General features: G+C 32.6%; 1 protein-coding gene across 1 annotated transcript in view; it reads right to left on the minus strand.

Moving 5' to 3' along the window:
• The window catches only part of LOC143072686 (NBAS subunit of NRZ tethering complex-like), a 167,116-nt gene that overhangs the window by 10,999 nt on the left and 134,706 nt on the right, over positions 1–21,411 (minus strand). Inside the window, exons 43-50 of the mRNA XM_076247758.1 lie at positions 20,715–21,015; positions 20,162–20,228; positions 12,810–12,917; positions 4,001–4,245; positions 3,550–3,668; positions 2,107–2,199; positions 1,084–1,197; positions 751–842 (exon numbers count right to left, since the gene is read on the minus strand). Coding sequence (XP_076103873.1) covers positions 751–842; positions 1,084–1,197; positions 2,107–2,199; positions 3,550–3,668; positions 4,001–4,245; positions 12,810–12,917; positions 20,162–20,228; positions 20,715–21,015 — 1,139 coding nt within the window. The remainder of the gene's footprint in view (positions 1–750; positions 843–1,083; positions 1,198–2,106; positions 2,200–3,549; positions 3,669–4,000; positions 4,246–12,809; positions 12,918–20,161; positions 20,229–20,714; positions 21,016–21,411) is intronic.

Genomic DNA, 21,411 nt, shown 5'->3' on the forward strand with positions numbered 1-21,411 from the left:
AATATTGTTTATATGTTTGGTTTATGTTGCCCAAGCCTTAGTTGTGTATGTATGTTTTGTTTTGTCTACGATTTCTTGTCTTTTGTTCTTTTTACACTGTTTGCCATAGTGATGTCTCTCTTTTGATAACATTCTGTATACAGATTCTACTACTGTATTGAGTTTGAATCAATATTTCTCTTCACAAGACATTTAATTTTGTCCAGAGCATGCAAATACTATGTCACCTTAATACAGTGTGGATATGTTTCTCTTATTATTTAAAGACGATTTGTATCAAACTATTTTTCTTTTTCAAATATCTGCAAGAGATTGTGTTCTTTATAGGAAGCGTCATGAGGCAATAAGTTGTACCCAGTTGTTGGAAGATAAACTTAATAGGAAAAGTGTAATACACTTTATCGCTATTTTGTGCATTTTCCATTTGATCTTTTTCTGTGATAATTTTTTATATCATGCTACTCGCTTGAGATGGAAAATTATCGCTAGAAACTGAGAGTCACGTGGCATTGCTAATGATATTGACATGTAATTGACAATGTCGTCATAGGTAAAATAGCAATGAACAGATTATCATTGGTCATCTCAACTCGATTGCTTTTCTCGCTTTTGCCATCCTGCTCAAGCGAGAAAATCAATCTCGTTGAGATGATCAACGATAATCTATAAATATCAGCACAATTACCTCCTCCAACTTTTGTTAGATAAATGTATATCATTATATCTATTATTTGTATCTGTCAAACCTACCCAGAATCATCTTGCTTTTTCTTTTTTCCACCATGTTGTTTAGTAAATTTCAAAGTTCTTTTTACTATTTCTTGTCTACATTCAACCTCTAGCTGAAAAAAGTTTCAAGAGATATGGTTATAGAAAAAAACGGGTCTCAAGATCATAATGGAAACATGCCAAATTATTTTGGATGATGAATCATGAGATACGGTAATAAAAAATTTTGAATTTCTAATAAAAGACTTTGTTATGACAATAAAATACAATATCTTCATCAAAGCAGTCAAACATTCCAAACAAAGATTGATTTTCTGTAATTTAGTTGATTTTTAATTAAAAACTATGACCTACCTTTAACCTTGACTGTTCTGAGAAAACAATCTCATCAATAAAATTGATAACATCAACTGGGAGTAGCTTCTGTAATGATTCCCCACTGCCTTCATATCTATGTACCCAGGCAGCCTGAAATATACAGAATCCTAGAACTTCAGATATGTATATTGATTCTACCACTGCATCGAGTATGATAAGATATTCCCAAACTTGAGACAAGTATAGAGTTTTTATTGTAAAATAACACCATACAATTAATATAAGATTCTACAATGTTAATGATTTCTTGGCATTCTTATTTTGTTTTATTCTTGCCATATGGTATAGAAAGACAAAGAAGCTCATACGTACGGTGACCTATAGTTGTTAATGTCTGTGTCATTTTGGTCTTTTGTGGATAGTTGTCTCATTGGCAATCATACCACATCTTCTTTTTTATATATCATAAAACTGACTGGTTTAACTTCACCCCAAGCCAGGCTAACTGGACCATAAGTAGTATCTTGTTTGGGAGGAGTCCTGTGGTTAGTGGTTGATGCGGTCTGTACCATACTTGTTCTGTCCAATATTTTAGATAATTCCTGTTATCCTTTTAATATAGTATTGATAATCATGTATCTTGGTTAAGTTACTATGTGACCTACCGAATTAGACTATTTTCCGTATTTGTAATCACATAAGCAACACGACGGGTGCCGCATGTGGAGCAGGATCTGCTACCCTTCCGGAGCACCTGAGATCACCACTAGTTTTTGGTGGGGTTCGTGTTGTTTATTCTTTAGTTTTCTATGTTGTGTCATGTGTACTATTGTTTTTCTGTTTGTCTTTTCATTTTTAGCCATGGCGTTGTCAGTTTGTTTTAGATTTATGAGTTTGACTGTCCCTTTGGTATCTTTCGTCCCTCTTTTTTTACTCTGCATATCATGAATCAGTTTCACAAACACAGATTTAAGATGCTTTAAAAATCATATATATCCAAAGCAAATATTTGGATTTTTAGCTTAGTTAATTGTGATTAACATTAATACGATTACTTACCGTTGAATCTGGTACTTTCTTTGTATCTGTACTCCAGAATTGTTTAACAGCCCAAGCACAATGTACCACACTCGGGTGTAAAAATCCACCAGTCTGAAAATTATAGGTAAAAGATATTCAATTTAATTATCATTTGGGTTATACCTGAAAGTTGGAAATGAATTCATTTTTAAATATACTGAACGACTTTAGAATTGCAACACTCATTTTGTTGACTTTTTTTACCAAATCGTGTTTGATTCTCTCACAACTACTTTTCAAGCTTATCATGCTTCTTTCTCCTTACAAAAAATCAAAATCTGACTAACCTGTGGTTATTGAACATACCAAATTTTTGAAGTCGCACAAATTTCTTAGAGCGAAATTTTGGACCCATGAAATATTGTTTCAGTTTTTTTTGCTTTGTGAAACAGTTTTTTCAACCCTTTGCCTCACTTAAATCAGTTTAAAAATGTTGCATCTCCATTTTTCCAAGACTGAGATATAAAAAACTGAATTAGCCCCTAAGAATACTGCAAACATGAAAAATGAAAACATAAAAGTAATGCATCCATACTGTATGACTTCAGAAACTCGTCTTACTGTCCTTCCGACAACGATACAAGTATTTGTTCTGGCCATCAATGAACAAATCAACGTGTAGTGACAATGAAACGTCAACAGAATTTTATTATGCAACGTCATTTGCTAGACATGTTTACGGCCGCAATGTCAACTGCTAATCAAATTGCAGAGTGCCATTGAGTACAGATTCATGCCATAAATGTTTCCCATCAACTGAATTGCCAAAGAATCGACTGAAGGAAAAGCTTTAAAGCCCTCAAGTTCCAATTGCATAATTGCCAAAACCAATTAATGAGTTGAACAATGCAAAATCAGAAGGTGTAAAACAGAACCCAAAACATGTCAGACAGAATTTGTTGACCTTTCTGACAATCATTTTGGCATTTTTAACAGGCAGTCATCGCTTTTGACGGTGACACATTCATTCAAAAATAATCTAGTGTTGCGTTTCTAAAGTCGGTCAGTATACTATCTAAAACGATCATTGCTTAAAAATTTTTCTTTCTCATTAATTATTATTTTTAGCTGTACATAACATCAAAGAATTCAAATTTATGAGTAACTCTGTGACTGAGAGGTAAGGGGCAATACAAAATATAGGGGTTACTACATGAAAGTATTTCTGTTCAGAATTGTTGAGTTAATAGAAAATAATCAAGTATTTTCTTGGTATATATTAAGCAATGGCAATGGTTGTCATAACTAATAGCTGCAGTTGTGTTGTTTGCAAATTGTTTTTTTTTTAAATTGTGGAGGTTAGTGCACGGAAATATGATGAACTGCATTCAGTGTTTTGTTTGCCAGATACAAATAAATTTCATAATCTTTTGCTATTTTAACTGCAGTTTTCACATAAGCTGGCATGTAAATATAACTTACCCCATCAGGTATTTTATTTGCTAGTTTAGCAATGGCTGTTACATTAGTGGGGGTCAGTACAGGTATTATGTATTTGACTGGACTGCTTAAACCATTCATCAACTGTTTGCAGTCCAAACCTACAATATATTAAGACGTCTAACTTTTACTTTCTTAAAGAATGGTTAAATCTTATATCATATAATGTCTAACTTTCATTTATATTTAAAAAAAAATTATACATCAATAACAGTACTATCATCTCAAGAAATTAAATAGAATGCTGTTAAAAAAAAATTGTACCAAATACTGTTAACTTATTTATTATCGAGAATTGAGAAAAAGTGGTATTTGTATACAACCCTATATTCAATTTATACTTCTCATTGCACGTAAAATTAGGCAACTCACTAATAATAATAAATCCAGAATATAGCATTGTGGGTCAATCAACCAGCACAAACTCACTTACCTATGGCAACCCCTTTGAGTTTTTTCAGTAGTTTGAGATGATTGTCTGCTGTGATTCCTCCCTGTTTTACATCGCCCACTCCAGCCAGTAGAGTGAAGTAATATATCAATGTGGTATGATCTGTACCGTCCAGGTCAGGGTAAATACTGGTCCTCATTCTCCCAGCAAACTCTTCAGGCTGACTTATCAACGTTGAAACAATATTCTTTTTCTTCACCCTCTCCTCTATTTCTTCCATGGCAAGACTGAAAATATCAATATCAAGCAGTGATTATAAATAGTCATTTTTTTATTTTTTAAGGTTAAGATAATGTTGTGATGAAGGGGAATAAAGAGCTGTGCCATGAGCGTATGATACAGCTGTCCCTTTTTCAATGAATAAATAGACAATAACTGTTTGGTGTCTTTAAACATCAGCTGTATTTGTACGAGGCTAGGAAACAAGGTGTATGCAAGCTTTAAGGGAGCTATTACACCTGTTTCGAGCCGAGTACAAAAACAGCTGATATTTAAAGTCACCAAACAGTTATTGTCTTTATCCTGGAATTAATTCTGTATATTATTTGTGTTTTGAAAGACACAAAAACTAATATTTGTATTTATTTTTGATTTGAAATCCCTTGAGGCCCGTGTAGTAATACAATACAGTAATCACACATTCAGCTGAAGACCGGTTCGCAAAAAAAAATCTTGATTGGTCAACAATAATACATCACTCAAGATGAATAATTATCTATTTTAACATAACAACTAATTTCAACAGTGACCAGATGCTCTGCAGGGCGCAGCTTTATACTACCGCAGAGGTCAAACCCTGAACGGTTTGGGCTAGTATGGACACAACATTCAAACTTGATGCAGCTCTGAATTTGGATTGTGATTAAATAGTTGACACAGCATAGGTTTCTGACACAGAATGAATGTGGTCTAATGAACTTAAAATATTTTTTTTGCTTTTGAGCAATTCACTATGCTGTTGAATATTAATCTTTTGATATTTGAAGAAATTTTCTTTTTTATTTCTGAAATTTGAAATAAGAACCAGGTGCTCCGCAGGGCGCAGCTTTATACGACCGCAGAGGTCGAACCCTGAACAGTTGGGGCAAGTATGGACAAAACATTCAAGCGTGATACAGCTCTGAATTTGGATTGTGATCAAATTTTTGACATTACATGTTTTTTTTTTACACAAAACAAATGTCAAGATTTTACAAATCAATTAAAGATTTCTTCTTCAAACTTTTTAAATCTAAAATTAAATAGTTGACACAGCATAGGTTTCTGACACAGAATGAATGTGGTCTAATGAACTTAAAAGTTTTTTTTTTGCCTTTGAGCAATTCACTATGCTGTTGAATATTAATCCTCTCAAAAAAATGTTTGAAGAAATTTTCTTTTTATTTATGAAATCTGAAAAGAGAAAAATTTAAACCCCCCCCTTTTTTTCACATCCCCGCTTCCCTTTTTCCAAAACTGATATCAATTCAAATTTCTAATGGAGTTTGCAACAATAACTACTCTTTTAAATACATCATAAAATATTAAAATGTAAAATAAAGTATTTGTTATCACTGAATGGTAAAGATTGGTTGGTAGTAAAAGTGAATATACATTGTTTATTGTATAAAACAATAAAAATAACTTCATCAGCAACATTTTATATTGGCAAATTTCCAATGAAGTTATTTACATAAAGTTATTGGCAAATAAAAATAGAAAAAGACATCATAGTCATGTCTGGCAAATGTCCAACATACATTATCTAAAAACATTTTAGATAAGATAAGGAAAAAAAGCTTCATCAGCAACATTTTATATTGGCAAATTTCCAATGAAGTTATTTACATAAAGTTATTGGCAAATAAAAATAGAAAATGACATCATAGTCATGTCTGGCAAATTTCCAACATATATTATCAACTACTATTCTATACAAAGAAAGATAACTCTAATTGAAAATTAATTGCTATTGCACAATATTGTGCAATAGATATTTCTTGCTATTGTGCAATACTGTGCAATTGAAAATTTCTTGCTATTGCACAATACTTGATATGGAATCCTGATTTGGACCAACTTGAAAACTGGGCCCATAATCAAAAATCAAAGTACATATTTAGATAAAGCATATTAATAAGCCCAAGAATTTAATTTTTGTTAAAATCAAACTTAGTTTAATTTTGGACCCTTTGGACCTTAATGTAGACCAATTTGAAAACTGGACCAAAAATTAAGAATCTACATACACAGTTAGATTTGGCATATCAAAAACCCCAATTATTCAATTTTTAATGAAAACAAACAAAGTTTAATTTTGGACCCCAATTTGGACTAACTTGAAAACTAGGCCAATAATTAAAAATCTAAGTACATTTTTAAATTCAGCATATCAAAGAACCCCAAGGATTTAATTTTTGTTAAAATCAAACTAAGTTTAATTTTGGACCCTTTGGACCTTAATGTAGACCAATTTGAAAACGGGACCAAAAATTAAGAATCTACATACATAGTTAGATTCGGCATATCAAAGAACCCCAATTATTCAATTTTTGATGAAATCACACAAAGTTCAATTTTAGACCCTTTGGGCCCCTTATTCCTAAACTGTTAGGACCAAAACTCCCAAAATCAAACCCAACCTTCCTTTTATGGTCATAAACCTTGTGTTTAAATTTCATAGATTTCTATTTACTTATACTAAACTTATGGTGCAAAAACCAAGAATAATGCTTATTTGGGCCCTTTTTTGGCCCTTAATTCCTAAACTGTTGGAACCAAAACTCCCAAAATCAATCCCAACCTTCCTTTTGTGGTCATAAACCTTGTGTCAAAATTTCATAGATTTCTATTAACTTAAACTAAAGTTATAGTGCGAAAACCAAGAAAATGCTTATTTGGGCCCTTTTTGGCCCCTAATTCCTAAAATGTTGGGACCAAAACTCCCAAAATCAATACCAACCTTCCTTTTGTGGTCATAAACCTTGTGTTAAAATTTCATAGATTTCCATTCACTTTTACTAAAGTTAGAGTGCGAAAGTATTCGGACGCAGGACGACGACGACGACGACGACGACGCCGACGCCAACGTGATAGCAATATACGACGAAAATTTTTTCAAATTTTGCGGTCGTATAAAAATTGAACCCACCAATTTTTCTTCCCCTCCCCCTTTCCTTTATTCCAAAAATTATCTCAATTCAAATTTCTAATGGAGTTTTCAACAATAACTACTCATTTAAATACATCATAAAATATAAAATGTCATGATATAAGTTTATTTAACTACTATTCTGGACAAAGAAAGATAAGTCCAATGTAACATTTTATATTGGCAAATTTCCAATGAAGTTCATTAAACTAAAGTTTTTGGCAAATTTCCAATGGAATTTATTAATAATAAATTTTTTGGCAAATTTCCAATATACATATTTTAAGAGCAGTTTATGTGAGATATTAAAATAAGTTTCAATTACCAATCTTACACTGCTTTTAAATTATGTTTTGTACTTAAGTAATTGTCCATTAACCTGGAAACCCTTTTTTGCATCTTATTCCTTAACGGTTTGAGCCATAACTCTTCTTACCATCCCTTTGTGGTATTCCAATATCCATAATCTAAATACATGGTTAGATTCATCATATCAAAGAAACCCAAGAATTCAATTGTGATGAAATCAAATAAAGTTCAATTTTGGACCCTTTAGACCTCAATGTGGATCAATTTGATAACCGGTCCTAAATATTAAAAATCTAAAAACATGGTTAGATTTAGCATATTAAAGAACCCCATATATTGAATTTTTGTTAAAATCATACAAATTTAATTTTGGACCCCGATTTAGACCAACTTTAAAACTGGGCTCATAATAAAACTAGAGGCTCTAAAGAGCCTGTGTCGCTCACCTTGGTCTATGTGAATATCAAACAATAGACACAGATGGATTCATGACAATATTGTGCTTTGGTGATGGTGATGTGTTTGTAGATCTTACTTTACTAACCATTCTTGCTGCTTACAATTATCTCTATCTATAACAGTACTTTCTGTGGAAAATGTTATTGAAAATCTTCAAATTTAAAGAAAATTGTTAAAAATTGACTATGAAGGGCAATAACTCCTTAGGGGGTCAATTGACTATTTTGGTCACACTGACTTATTTTTAGTTCTTACTTTGCTGTACATTATTGCTGTTTACAGTTTATCTCTATCTATAATAATATTCAAGATAACAACCAAAAACTGCAAAATTTCCTTAAAATTACCAATTCAGGGGCAGCAACCCCATAACGGGTGGTCCGATTCATCTGAAAATTTCAGGGCAGATAGATCTTGACCTAATAAACAATTTTACCACATGGCAGATTGCTCTAAATGCTTTGGTTTTTGAGTTATAAGCCAAAAACTGCATTTTACCCCTATGTTCTATTTTTAGCCATGGCGGCCATCTTGGTTCGTTGGCCGGGTCACCGGACACATTTTTTAAACTATATACCCCAATGATGATTATGGCCAAGTTTGGTTAAATTTGGCCCAGTAGTTTCAGAGGAGAAGATTTTTCTAAAAGATTACTAAGATTTACGAAAAATGGTTAAAAATTGACTATAAAGGGCAATAACTCCTAAAGTGGTCATCTGACCATTTTGGTAATGTTGACTTATTTGTAGATCTTACTTTGCTGAACATTATTGCTGTTTACAGTTTATCTCTATCTATAATAATATCAAGATAATAACCAAAAACAGCAAAATTTCCTTAAAATTACGATTTCAGGGGCAGCAACCCAACAACGGAATGTCTGATTCATCTGAAAATTTCAGGGCAGATAGATCTTGACCTAATGAACAATTTTACCCCCCCCCCCCCCCCCCAATGTCAGATTTGCTCTAAATGCTTTGGTTTTTGAGTTATAAGCCAAAAACTGCATTTTACCCCCTATGTTCTAATTTTAGCCATGGCGGCCATCTTGGTTCGTTGGCCGGGTCACCGGACACATTTTTTAAACTAGATACCCCAATGATGATTATGGCCAAGTTTGGTTAAATTTGGCCCAGTAGTTTCAGAGGAGAAGATTTTTCTAAAAGATTACTAAGATTTACGAAAAATGGTTAAAAATTGACTATAAAGGGCAATAACTCCTAAAGTGGTCATCTGACCATTTTGGTAATGTTGACTTATTTGTAGATCTTACTTTGCTGAACATTATTGCTGTTTACAGTTTATCTCTATCTATAATAATATCAAGATAATAACCAAAAACAGCAAAATTTCCTTAAAATTACGATTTCAGGGGCAGCAACCCAACAACGGAATGTCTGATTCATCTGAAAATTTCAGGGCAGATAGATCTTGACCTAATGAACAATTTTACCACCCCCCCCCCCCCCCCCCCAATGTCAGATTTGCTCTAAATGCTTTGGTTTTTGAGTTATAAGCCAAAAACTGCATTTTACCCCCTATGTTCTAATTTTAGCCATGGCGGCCATCTTGGTTCGTTGGCCGGGTCACCGGACACATTTTTTAAACTAGATACCCCAATGATGATTATGGCCAAGTTTGGTTAAATTTGGCCCAGTAGTTTCAGAGGAGAAGATTTTTCTAAAAGATTACTAAGATTTACGAAAAATGTTTAAAAATTGACTATAAAGGGCAATAACTCCTAAAGTGGTCATCTGACCATTTTGGTAATGTTGACTTATTTGTAGATCTTACTTTGCTGAACATTATTGCTGTTTACAGTTTATCTCTATCTATAATAATATCAAGATAATAACCAAAAACAGCAAAATTTCCTTAAAATTACCATTTCAGGGGCAGCAACCCAACAACGGAATGTCTGATTCATCTGAAAATTTCAGGGCAGATAGATCTTGACCTAATGAACAATTTTACCCCCCCCCCCCCCAATGTCAGATTTGCTCTAAATGCTTTGGTTTTTGAGTTATAAGCCAAAAACTGCATTTTACCCCCTATGTTCTAATTTTAGCCATGGCGGCCATCTTGGTTCGTTGGCCGGGTCAATGGACACATTTTTTAAACTAGATACCCCAATGATGATTATGGCCAAGTTTGGTTAAATTTGGCCCAGTAGTTTCAGAGGAGAAGATTTTTCTAAAAGATTACTAAGATTTACGAAAAATGGTTAAAAATTGACTATAAAGGGCAATAACTCCTAAAGTGGTCATCTGACCATTTTGGTCATGTGACTTATTTGTAGATCTTACTTTGCTGAACATTATTGCTGTTTACAGTTTATCTCTATCTATAATAATATTCAAGATAATAACCAAAAACAGCAAAATTTCCTTAAAATTACCATTTCAGGGGCAGCAACCCAACAACGTAATGTCTCATTCATCTGAAAATTTCAGGGCAGATAGATCTTGACCTGATGAACAATTTTACTGGTGTCAGATTTGCTCTAAATGCTTTGGTTTTTGAGTTATAAGCCAAAAACTGCATTTAACCCCTATGTTCTATTTTTAGCCATGGCGGCCATCTTGGTTGGTTGGGCGGGGCACCGGACACATTTTTTAAACTAGATACCCCAATGATGATTATGGCCAAGTTTGGTTAAATTTGACCCAGTAGTTTCAGAGAAGATTTTTCTAAAAGATGACTAAGATTTACGAAAAATGGTTAAAAATTGACTATAAAGGGCAATAACTCCTAAAGTGGTCAACTGACCATTTTGATCATGTTGGCTTATTTGTAGATCTTACTTTGCTGAACATTATTGCTGTTTACAGTTTATCTCTATCTATAATAATATTCAAGATAATAACCAAAAACAGCAAAATTTCCTTAAAATTACCATTTCAGGGGCAGCAACCCAACAACGAAATGTCCGATTCAACTGAAAATTTCAGGGCAGATATCTCTTGACCTGTTGAACAATATTACCCCATGTCAGATTTGCTCTAAATGCTTTGGTTTTTGAGTTATAAGCCAAAAACTGCATTTTACCCCATGTTCTATTTTTAGCCATGGCGGCCATCTTGGTTGGTTGGCCGGGTCACCGGACACATTTTTTAAACTAGATACCCCAATGATGATTGTGGCCAAGTTTGGTTAAATTTGGCCCAGTAGATTCAGAGGAGAAGATTTTTGTAAAAGTTAACGCAGGACGACGACGACGACGACGGACGACGCCGGACGCCGGACGCCAAGTGATGAGAAAAGCTCACTTGGCCCTTTGGGCCAGGTGAGCTAAAAACTTAGTACATGTTTAGATTCAGCATATCAAAGAACCCCAAGAATTCATTTTTTGTTAAAATCAAACTAAGTTTAATTTTGGACCCTTTGGACCTTAATGTAGACCAACTGAAAACGGGACCAAAAATTAAGAATCTAAATACCCGGTTAGATTTGGTATATCAAAGAACCCCAATAGTTCAATTTTTGATGAAATCAAACAAAGTTTAATTTTGGACCCTTTTGGCCCCTTATTCATTGGGACCAAAACTCCCAAAATCAATCCAAACCTTCCTTTTGTGGTCATTAACCTTGTATTAAAATTTCATAGATTTTTATTAACTTATACTAAAGTTATTTTGCAAAAACCAAGAAAAATTGTTATTTTGGAACCTGTTTTTGGCCCCTAATTCCTAAACTGTTGGGACCAAAACACCCCAAAATAATCCCAACCGTCCTTTTATGGTCATAAACCTTGTGTTTAAATTTTATAGATTTCTATTTACTTTTACTAAACGATGACAGACGACAACGACGCCAACGTCATACCAATATACGACCAAACAATTTTCAATTTTTGCAGTCGCATTAAAACTAATAATAAAACATTGTCCAGTTTGAAACAGGAGTGTACAAGTTGTCCTACGCTTTTGACTCGACATTCACTAAACATGCATGCTGAAATTGACATGGTTGTTTTTGTTACATAATCATACACATTCACGTTTTGAAATATATAGTTGTTATCGTAGAAAAGACTGCTGTTCATGTGTGTATGCTATCAGAAAATTAGTATGATTCTTATTGCTCTAAAGTAATGTTTGAAAACAAACAAAATGTATAAAAGTAATCGCTAATTCGCAATTGATACGTCATTGGAATCTGACTGCAATACACATTTGGAGGTCACGCAGGTTCATACAAAACTCAGTCCTGCAGTGTGCGGAGCTTTAAAGCAATATCTGTATAGTATACAGATACAGCATAGCGATATCCGTAGGGCTGTATCTGTATAGTAGAACTTCCAATTGCAGGATAAAGTTCCATAAAACCTCAATGTCATATCAGAAATTTAAAAAACAAAACAAAAACTAATGGCAGCTTATATTTATAAATATGAAAATGTTACAAATGTTTTATGAAAATTGGTTTAGGCTTTTTGAGTTATTGTTCAACATGTTGGCTATGGACAAACAGACAAAGGTATGACATACTACATGAAATGAAGGTTGATTTCAGAATGATGCGAGATTGCTGTTAGCCAATCAAAATAACTATCACAATGAAACATGCATGCAATGTTATCATAATTGGTACATTGTAAATTATTCAGAAATTAAAGATAGTATTCATCTATATGTTGGACAGCTTTTAATTTTTTTTACTCTGTTTTTTTTCTACTTTAGAAAATCAATTGGTTTCTTGGCTTTAGTGATGTCAGTATATTTTTTTTTAACTTTTTGGTTTATCTCCCCCTTTTTTATTGCAAATTGCAAACGACAATTATAAATTGAATATAAATGTCTTAAATCATTTTGTAGGTGAACATATATTGTTAATGGAAACTACTGGTGTCCTATTAACATGATAATTTCCTTAAGAATCAATCATACTTACCCACTATCAAATAAGAACTCGAGATGTGACATGTAGAGCTCCCATAATGGTATACCATATCTCTCTGCCAGGTTACAGGCTACATTATACATCTCATCATTAACACTCCTATAATATAAATATGTTTATACTGGTTAAAGTTAAGTGTTTTTGTCTGCAAAATGTTTACAGGGAAGAAAAGAATTTATATAAATCTATTGTAAACTTGTTTTTATATTCCTAAAGAATAGATTTGAAAAACTATACTGAAATATTTTCATTTCACACTTTAATTCTGTCAACTTTCAGATCTTACCTTGAACCCTATATAAATAAAAATAATGGCAAAAAAATCATTGTAGAATATTTATGTAGATTTTACACAGCTGAAGAAAAATCTTTGCTTATAATATTTTGAGTTATTAGGTACTTATATCTTATATAAGTTATGTTTACACATAGTTTGATTTTCATCAAACTCAGTAGTCATTATTTTTAGGTTTTTCCCATTAAGAAGTTGTGTATTAAAAACCTGTGTATGCTGCCTTGAGTATCAATTTATTCAAATGCAGATTAAGCAGTTATAAGACTAATCTCGGCTCTAATAGTGTTTAAGCTATAAAAAAAACTCCCATTAACCCCTCCTTTCACCTTCAATATTGCTATGACAGGGGAATCAATCTCAGCACGGTTTATAGATTTCATCTATGAAATTTTATAACTGGTTGTTTCAAAAATTTATCTCATCCCAAAGAATTTTTGGGGATAAACTGTCAAATTTCATACAAATTCATTCCAACACCAATTCAACATCAACACAACTAGGCTTCCTCATAGCCTCCTTACAGGCTTCCTCATTGTCTCATTATAGGCTTCCTCATAGCCTCCTTACAGGCTTCCTCATTGTCTCATTATAGGCTTCCTCATAGCCTCCTTACAGGCTTCCTCATTGTCTCATTATAGGCTTCCTGATAGCCTCATGCATTTATTTTGAACCATCGTTCCAATTGGATTGGTTTTATGTCAAGTCAGGGGTCTATACTTTGCTACTTTTCAGTATGCACATAGCTAGGCTCTTGGTTTAGGCATGGAGCAAAAATTTAAATTTTTTTTAGGTAGATTCCCCAAGGGCCAAATTATAAGGGATGTCTATATATAAAATAAAAGTTTTAATTCAATTATGATGTATGATTAATTCACACATGGATACCAATGGCATTGCTCCACAATATTTCACAGGAGTTTATATACAAGATAGGTTATAACAGGAAAAGTTAGGTTGATAATAATGTTGATGTCAGCACTAAATCCATAATTTTACATATCATAATTTCAAATGGTGAGTTCTGAAAGAAATCAGGGGTTATTAAATTATTTTAATTACTATGAACTCAATATGTGTGACTTTGAAGATTTTGCAAAAGTTGAAATATAGGGCAGAAAGTTACATCAGGATGGTTTTAATTGTCAGGTCAAGAAAATTGCAAGAAGAAATGAGGTTGGATGTTGACTCAGGTGTTAACATCCTTTAAATAAGAATGGAAAGCAAAAAAAAAATAAAACACTTCACAGGGCACAGCTTGATACGACTGCAGAGGTTGAATCCTGAACAGTTAAGGCCAAGAATGGACACAACAGTCAAGCTTGAAACAGTTCTGAATTTGGATTGTGATTAAATATTTGACACATCATAGGTTTGTGACAGAGAATGAATGTGGTCTAAGAACTTAAGTTTTTAAATTAGACATTTACCTATAATGGTCCCATATACAAAATATAAATACATGGTTAGAATCAGCATATTAAAACACCTCAAGTTTTCAATTTTTGATGAAATTAAACAAACTTTAATTTTGGACCCTTTTGACCTTAATGTCAACCTATTTGAAAACAGGGCCCAAAAATCAAAAATCTAAATACATGGTTAGATTCAGCATACGAAAGAACCCCATGTATTCAATTTTTGTTGAAATCAAACAAAGTTTGAAATTGGACCCTTTAGACCTTAATGAAGACCATTATGAAAACAGGACCCTAAATTAAAAGTCTATATTAACGGTTTGATTAGACATATCAAAGCACACCAATAATTCAATTTTTGATGAAATCAAACAAATGTTTAATTTTGGACCAACTTGAAAACTGGGCCCATAATCAAAAATCTAAATAAATGTTTAGATTCGGCATATCAAAGAACCCCAAGAATTCAATTTTTGTTAAAATTACACCAAGTTTGATATTGGACCCTTTGGACCTTAAAGTAGATCAATTCGAAAAGGAGACCTAAAGTAAAATTCTAAATACACGGTTAGATGGAGCATATCAAATTACCCCAATAGTTTAATTTTTGATGAAATCAAACAATGTTTAATAATACACCCTTGGGACCTCAATGAGGACCAATTTAAAAACGGGGTCCAAAATCAAAAAAGTTATTACATGGTTAGATTCAGCATATTAAAGAACCCCAAGATTTCATGAATAAAACCCCATTGAAATTGGTCAAGAAACAAGCAATTTGTACAAAGTATTACGAAAGTATTGTATTTTATCCCTTGTTGGCCCCTAATTCCCGAACAGTTAGGGTCATACCGCCAAAATCAATTCCAACCTTCCTTTTTTTGTTAGAACCTTGTGGTACAATTTATGAAAGATCCATACACTTACACACAAGATATTGTCTGGAAACTAGAAAAATGCTTATTTGGACCCCTTTTTAGGCCCTTAATTCCTTAACTGTTGGGACCATAACCCCTAAAATCAATCCTAACCTTCCTTTTGTAGTTTCTAACATTATTTTTAAATTTCAAAGAGATCCATTACCTTAAACTAAAGTTATTGTTCAGAAACTAAGTGTCTTCTGACGACAATGACGTCATATCAATATATGACCTCAAAATTTTTTGCATGTCACAACTTTTAAAAAACATCTTTATACATGTTGTTAGTTCTAAATTCATGTTTCTCTATAAAAAAAACCTAACAAAAGAAAAACTAAAAATTGATTCACTAAATCAAAGGATATTGTTCAAATGGAAAATGAATAAATACAAAAGAAAAATATATTTGAAATCTTTATTAAACAATGGAAACTATTGTTTATGTCACAGGACGGTTAATTATACTAATATATATTAATTTAACTATTCAATTTTAAAATCTCCAAACAATGCATATTATTTATGAAAGTAATATGATTTACTTTAAACACATAATTAGTTCAATTTCACAAATAAATAGTATAGGTATATCTAACAATAATGGGGTTCTCTCAGTCCGTTATAAGAAGTCAAGCCCCATCCATTATAAGAAGTCAAGCCCCAGCTAAATGTGGAATATGTAAAACTGAAAGATCAATAAAGTGGAAGTGTATTGACTGTAGTAAATTATTGTGTAATCATTGCAAAGAAAGTGTTCATCCAGAATTAAAAAACACAGAGAATCATCAAGTAGTTAACATCAAAGATGTGGGACAACCAACTGTTGTAGAACTAAACATCTATAAACAATATCAGACTGAACTATCTTTAATAAGTGTTTTGTCTTATAGTCATGATGATACACTGTGGATATATAGTGACACAGATGAAGAAGTATTACAGAGAGTAAAACCTGATGGAACCAAACTGAACATACTATCTAGCTTTAATATTGTGGTCTATGGTATGGCTATTACTCAATCAAATGATCTACTTATATCTACAGGGGGAACAAGACTTAAACAAATCAGTAGTAATACCGGTACACTAATAGACTCTGTATACAATGTGTCACCATTAGAACCTACAGCAGTCCATGTTACCAGTGACAATAAAGTTCTAGTAGGATGTGTTAATAAAGACTACCCTAAACCAGGAAGAAGAGTTGTAATACTAATGAATCAGAATGGAGACCATGAGAGAGTGTACGAACATGATCAACATAAACAACCTATATTCACCTATCCCTGGAGGTTAACCAGCACCAGTAATGGGAATATACATGTGTCGGATGGAATAAGTGCTGACAGATATAGAGTAGTAGTGTTAGGACAGAGTGGTGATATCATCAATATCTATACAGGAGACAAAGAGATCAACAAGCAGGAACCATTCAATCCAACAGACATAGTGACAACACCTAGAGACAATGTTATTGTAGCTGATATAGAGACTCATACACTTCATATCCTGAACAATGCTGGTCTGCTTATGACATGTTATAAAACAAGTGACATAAAAATAATGCTCCCGTATTCTCTTGCAATCTCTCAAACAGGACAACTCTTCTTAGGATGTTATAGTTCAACTAAGGGGCCCAAGTTATATGAAGTGACCATATCAGGATGTTAAAACATTCACACACCATTTATATTCATATATAAACAATGAACATTTTATGTCTGCTGGTAGTAACTTTACAAATTTGTCTCAAGTTTATATCTTTATGAAAACTGTCTAATAGATTGAATAATTGTGTGCGCCTTTTATTTGTTATTGAATTATATTAATCGGTGACAATATTCGGATGTTTAAACATTTCTTTAATATTTACATTTTACATAAATATATAATGTATATAAACTATTGCTATGGGCCAGGTGAGCTAATAAAAAGGAGAGAAAAAAAAACAATGGTGGGCAATAAAAAAACATAAGGTTATATAAAAATAGATTGACAATGACAAAGTCATTAGATAAAGATTGAACAGCAATAGTTAGAGAACTTATGTGCTGCATGGGTATATTAACCTCAGGTTTTATTGATATTTTTAAGTTACAGTGGAATGCCCAGTGACTGAGGATATCAGGCTCTACCTCAAATTGTCCTTGTAATTGTTCAAGTTTTTACTGTTTATTCAAGAAAGATTAAGACTATATGAAGATACATTGTACTAGTTTTACAGTATACTATATTGCAGATCTATTTAGGATCACTTGTACACCTTTTGTCATTTAGGTTAAGAAATAATTAGGATTTATGTAGACTGTAGTGTAGTATGATACATGTGATAACAATGATAAGATTACATGTATATACAATGTATTGGTTTGATTTATAATTTTTGGTTGTTAAACTTTTACCTAATTTTTGGGCACTCAGACCGCATACATTTCATGTATTCAATCTGACTTATGGCCGTATTAATTAATTAATCTGGTAATGGGAATACATAATTCATTAATTCCCCAAAATTCTGTAGTTTTCATTTGTTTCCATATACAGTACATGTACATTAATATTTGAATGGGCTATTAAATTTGTCTAGCAGTTTTGCTATCTTCATCCACATCAATTTGAAGTAATGCTCTTCCAGCTCTTGTAGCACACTTGTCTTCCGACTCTTGTAGTTCTGGGTACACTGAGTAGCATCTAACATTGCTTCCAGCTCTTGTAGCAAACTACACCGAGTTGACCGCTACACCGAGTTGAGCATTACTTCCATGTGCATTACTGACATTGTTATTCCGGCTCTTGTAACCTAAGCTACAGTGAGTAAACACCTACTCTTATGCTCTAAGAGCTTTCCAATAGCTGCTACACCGAGTTTACTATGTCAGTAATTTAGAAATGCTGAGTCTGCCCAAAACCCAAATCAAGTATAAGTTTTTAGTTATTTTGTATTGAGACGTTTTGTAATATAGTATGATCTTTTTGACTAGAGTAATTTTTAGTGATTTATTGTGTATGTAAATATTTTGATATTATGTGTTTTATTAATAGAAATTATTAACTACTTTAGTTTTGTCTAATTATTACATTAGGGAGCGATATAATTAGAGAATCAGAATAGTAAGTCGACATCACTTTTCTTATTACTATACTAGTGGTAAGATCCGTCGTCAAACTATCCATACATGTAAATGTAGAAATTGATATATGGGAAGCTGCACTCCCTTGCAAATATGGGGTATATGTCAATGCACAGGATGATACTAAGCAGAGTCTTTACAGTACTCAGTAACCTGTTATGCCTTATAGTAGATTATATGGTATCATTTTTGAGCTGTGCACACACTTGGTTCATCTTTATAGAGTTTTAGGTTGTTTCTTGCTTCTAGGCATATGTATATGCACCTGGTTTATTGTCAAACTCTACAGAGCTCACAATGAGAAGTTACTTGCAGTACACTATGAACACTAAAACATCAGGAACATATACAACTATACATGTATGCTGATTGATCTCAGAATTACGATACAACACTATTACTATATTTGTGTTACTATTCAAGGTGGGATAAGAATACAGTTGAAGGATCGAACTTGGATTTCTATTCTAATTAGTATTTACAAAATAAATTAGAATTATAAGTTCAAGCATAAGTTTAATGTGAAGAGTCAACCAGATGCTCCACAAGGCGCAGCTTTATACGACAACAGAGGTACAACCCTGAACAGTTGGGGCTAGTATGGACACAACATTTAACCTTGATACAGCTCTGAATTTGGATGGTGTTCAAATTTTTTTGACATCATATAGGTTTCTGACACTAATCAAATGTCAATATCGTACAAATCTAATACGCAATACTGTGCAATTAAGATTTCTTCTTGAAGCTTCAAAAATTTGAAATTTGAGAAATTTTGAAGAAAAAAAAAATTTAACCCCTTAAAAAAATTGGACCCCCCAAACTTTTTGAATCCCCCTTGAAGCAATTACCCCCAACTTGATCCCAGCCTTTCCATTGTAGTATATGGAACCTTGTAGTACCATTTCAGAGAGATCCATACACTTAAACACAAGTTATTGTCCAAAAACTACAAAAGTGCTTGTTTTTGGCCCCTTTTTGGTCATTAATCCCTATATTGTTGGCACCATAACCCCCAAAATGAATTCAAACCTTCTACTTGTGGTATTAAACATTGTGGTAAAATTTCAGAGCAATTGAAATACTTAGACAAGTTAATATCCTGAAAGAAAAAAAATGCTTGTTTTAGGTCCCTTTTGGGCCCTAATTTCAAAACGGTTGGGACCATCATCCCAAAAATTAATCCTTACCTTTCTTTTGTGGTATTGAACCTTCTTATAAAATTTCATAGATATCCATTCACTTAAACTAAAGTTATTGTACGGACACCAAATGTGTCTTTGGACGACGCAGACATCATACCATTATATGATCCCATTAATATATGGTCATATTAAAAAACACAAGTTTTCAATTTTCAATATTATGAATAAAATTCCAAGAAGTACCTTGATTATGGGAAATATAATTTCAAAACTGTCTAAGAGCTAGTGGTTATTTGGCTCTTCTATATGGATCATTTTGTAGCTTAAAAAGGATGGAACTGGTGAAAAATACAAATAAAATATTTCTAAACTTTCTTTTATTCAGCAGCAAGAAATTATTTAAAAGAAGATGAAAAGTAATTCATAATAATGCTTACATAGTCAAACCGAGTATGGTTTCTTTTTTATATTCTGGATCATCAGTAAATCTCTGAATATCAACACCTGAAATAATTTAACATACCGGTATGAAATAATTAACATATATCAAGTTGTATTCTGCAAACATATGATATTGTCTGAAAGCATTTTTTTAATATTAGATATTCAGTTACTGCTTTTTTGAACAGATGCACTTGTTATCTATTATTTCACAAGAAATGTTTTCTCTTTCTTTTTGTATTATAATTATCTATATCATGGTGAATTTGTCAATAAAAAGTACAATAATATATAACTTGGACATGCAGAATATTTACCTTATCATTTAACATTATCATATCAAGACATTTTTGTCTTCTTCAAATCTTTGTTTGAATTATCAATTAATTTAACTCAATATTTCATGTTGGATACAAAATATACAAAGTCCTTGATTCAGGACTCAGGAGAAATCATACACCAATAATCTTTCAAATTCATATGGGAAATTGGAAAATGTGATTTTTTTTTATCCCGAATCATTTATCAAAATGTATTATTTAAACATACCACTTCCAATCCTAACCAAAGTCCTAGCCTGAATATAATCTTCAAAAGATTCATAACACTTCTTTAACTTTTCTACAAGGTCAAGGACATCCTGAGGCCAGTCAAGGTCATCTCTATTGGTAACAAAGTTAATAACTCTCTGTATCAGTTTGACAGGATCAAGTCTGTACAGAGGACTAGGATCTGGAATGGCTGTAGGTTTGACAGAGGCATAGATTTGTAAGGCATAGTAATACAATGTCAGCTGCTGGGCAATGGCTGTCTTAGGGAAATCATCAAAAAACTTCTCCACATCTTTAGTCTGAAATAAATAACCCAACATATTAGTCTATTAGTTTGACAGGATCAAGTCTGTACAGAGGACTAGGATCTGGAATGGCTGTAGGTTTGACTGAGGCATATATTTGTAAAGCATAGTAATACAAGGTCAACTGCTGGGTTATGGCTGTTTTAGGGAAATCATCGAAGAATTTCTCCACATCTTTAGTCTGAAAACAAAATATTCAAAGTATAAGTCTAATCTTCCTTTTGACCTTCAGATTAGCAATGTAAATTGACATTATATACCATCTCCTCAGAACTTTTTTTTTCTTTTTTTTTTCTTCTTAAAACTGAGTTGTATTAACATATTTCTTTTAAATTAAAGTTAATCTAATTTTGTGCTTTTGGCAGTACATGTATCATAATACATTGTACA

Source organism: Mytilus galloprovincialis, chromosome 4 (assembly GCF_965363235.1).
Source record: "Mytilus galloprovincialis chromosome 4, xbMytGall1.hap1.1, whole genome shotgun sequence".
Classification (NCBI taxonomy): Eukaryota; Metazoa; Mollusca; class Bivalvia; order Mytilida; family Mytilidae; genus Mytilus; species Mytilus galloprovincialis.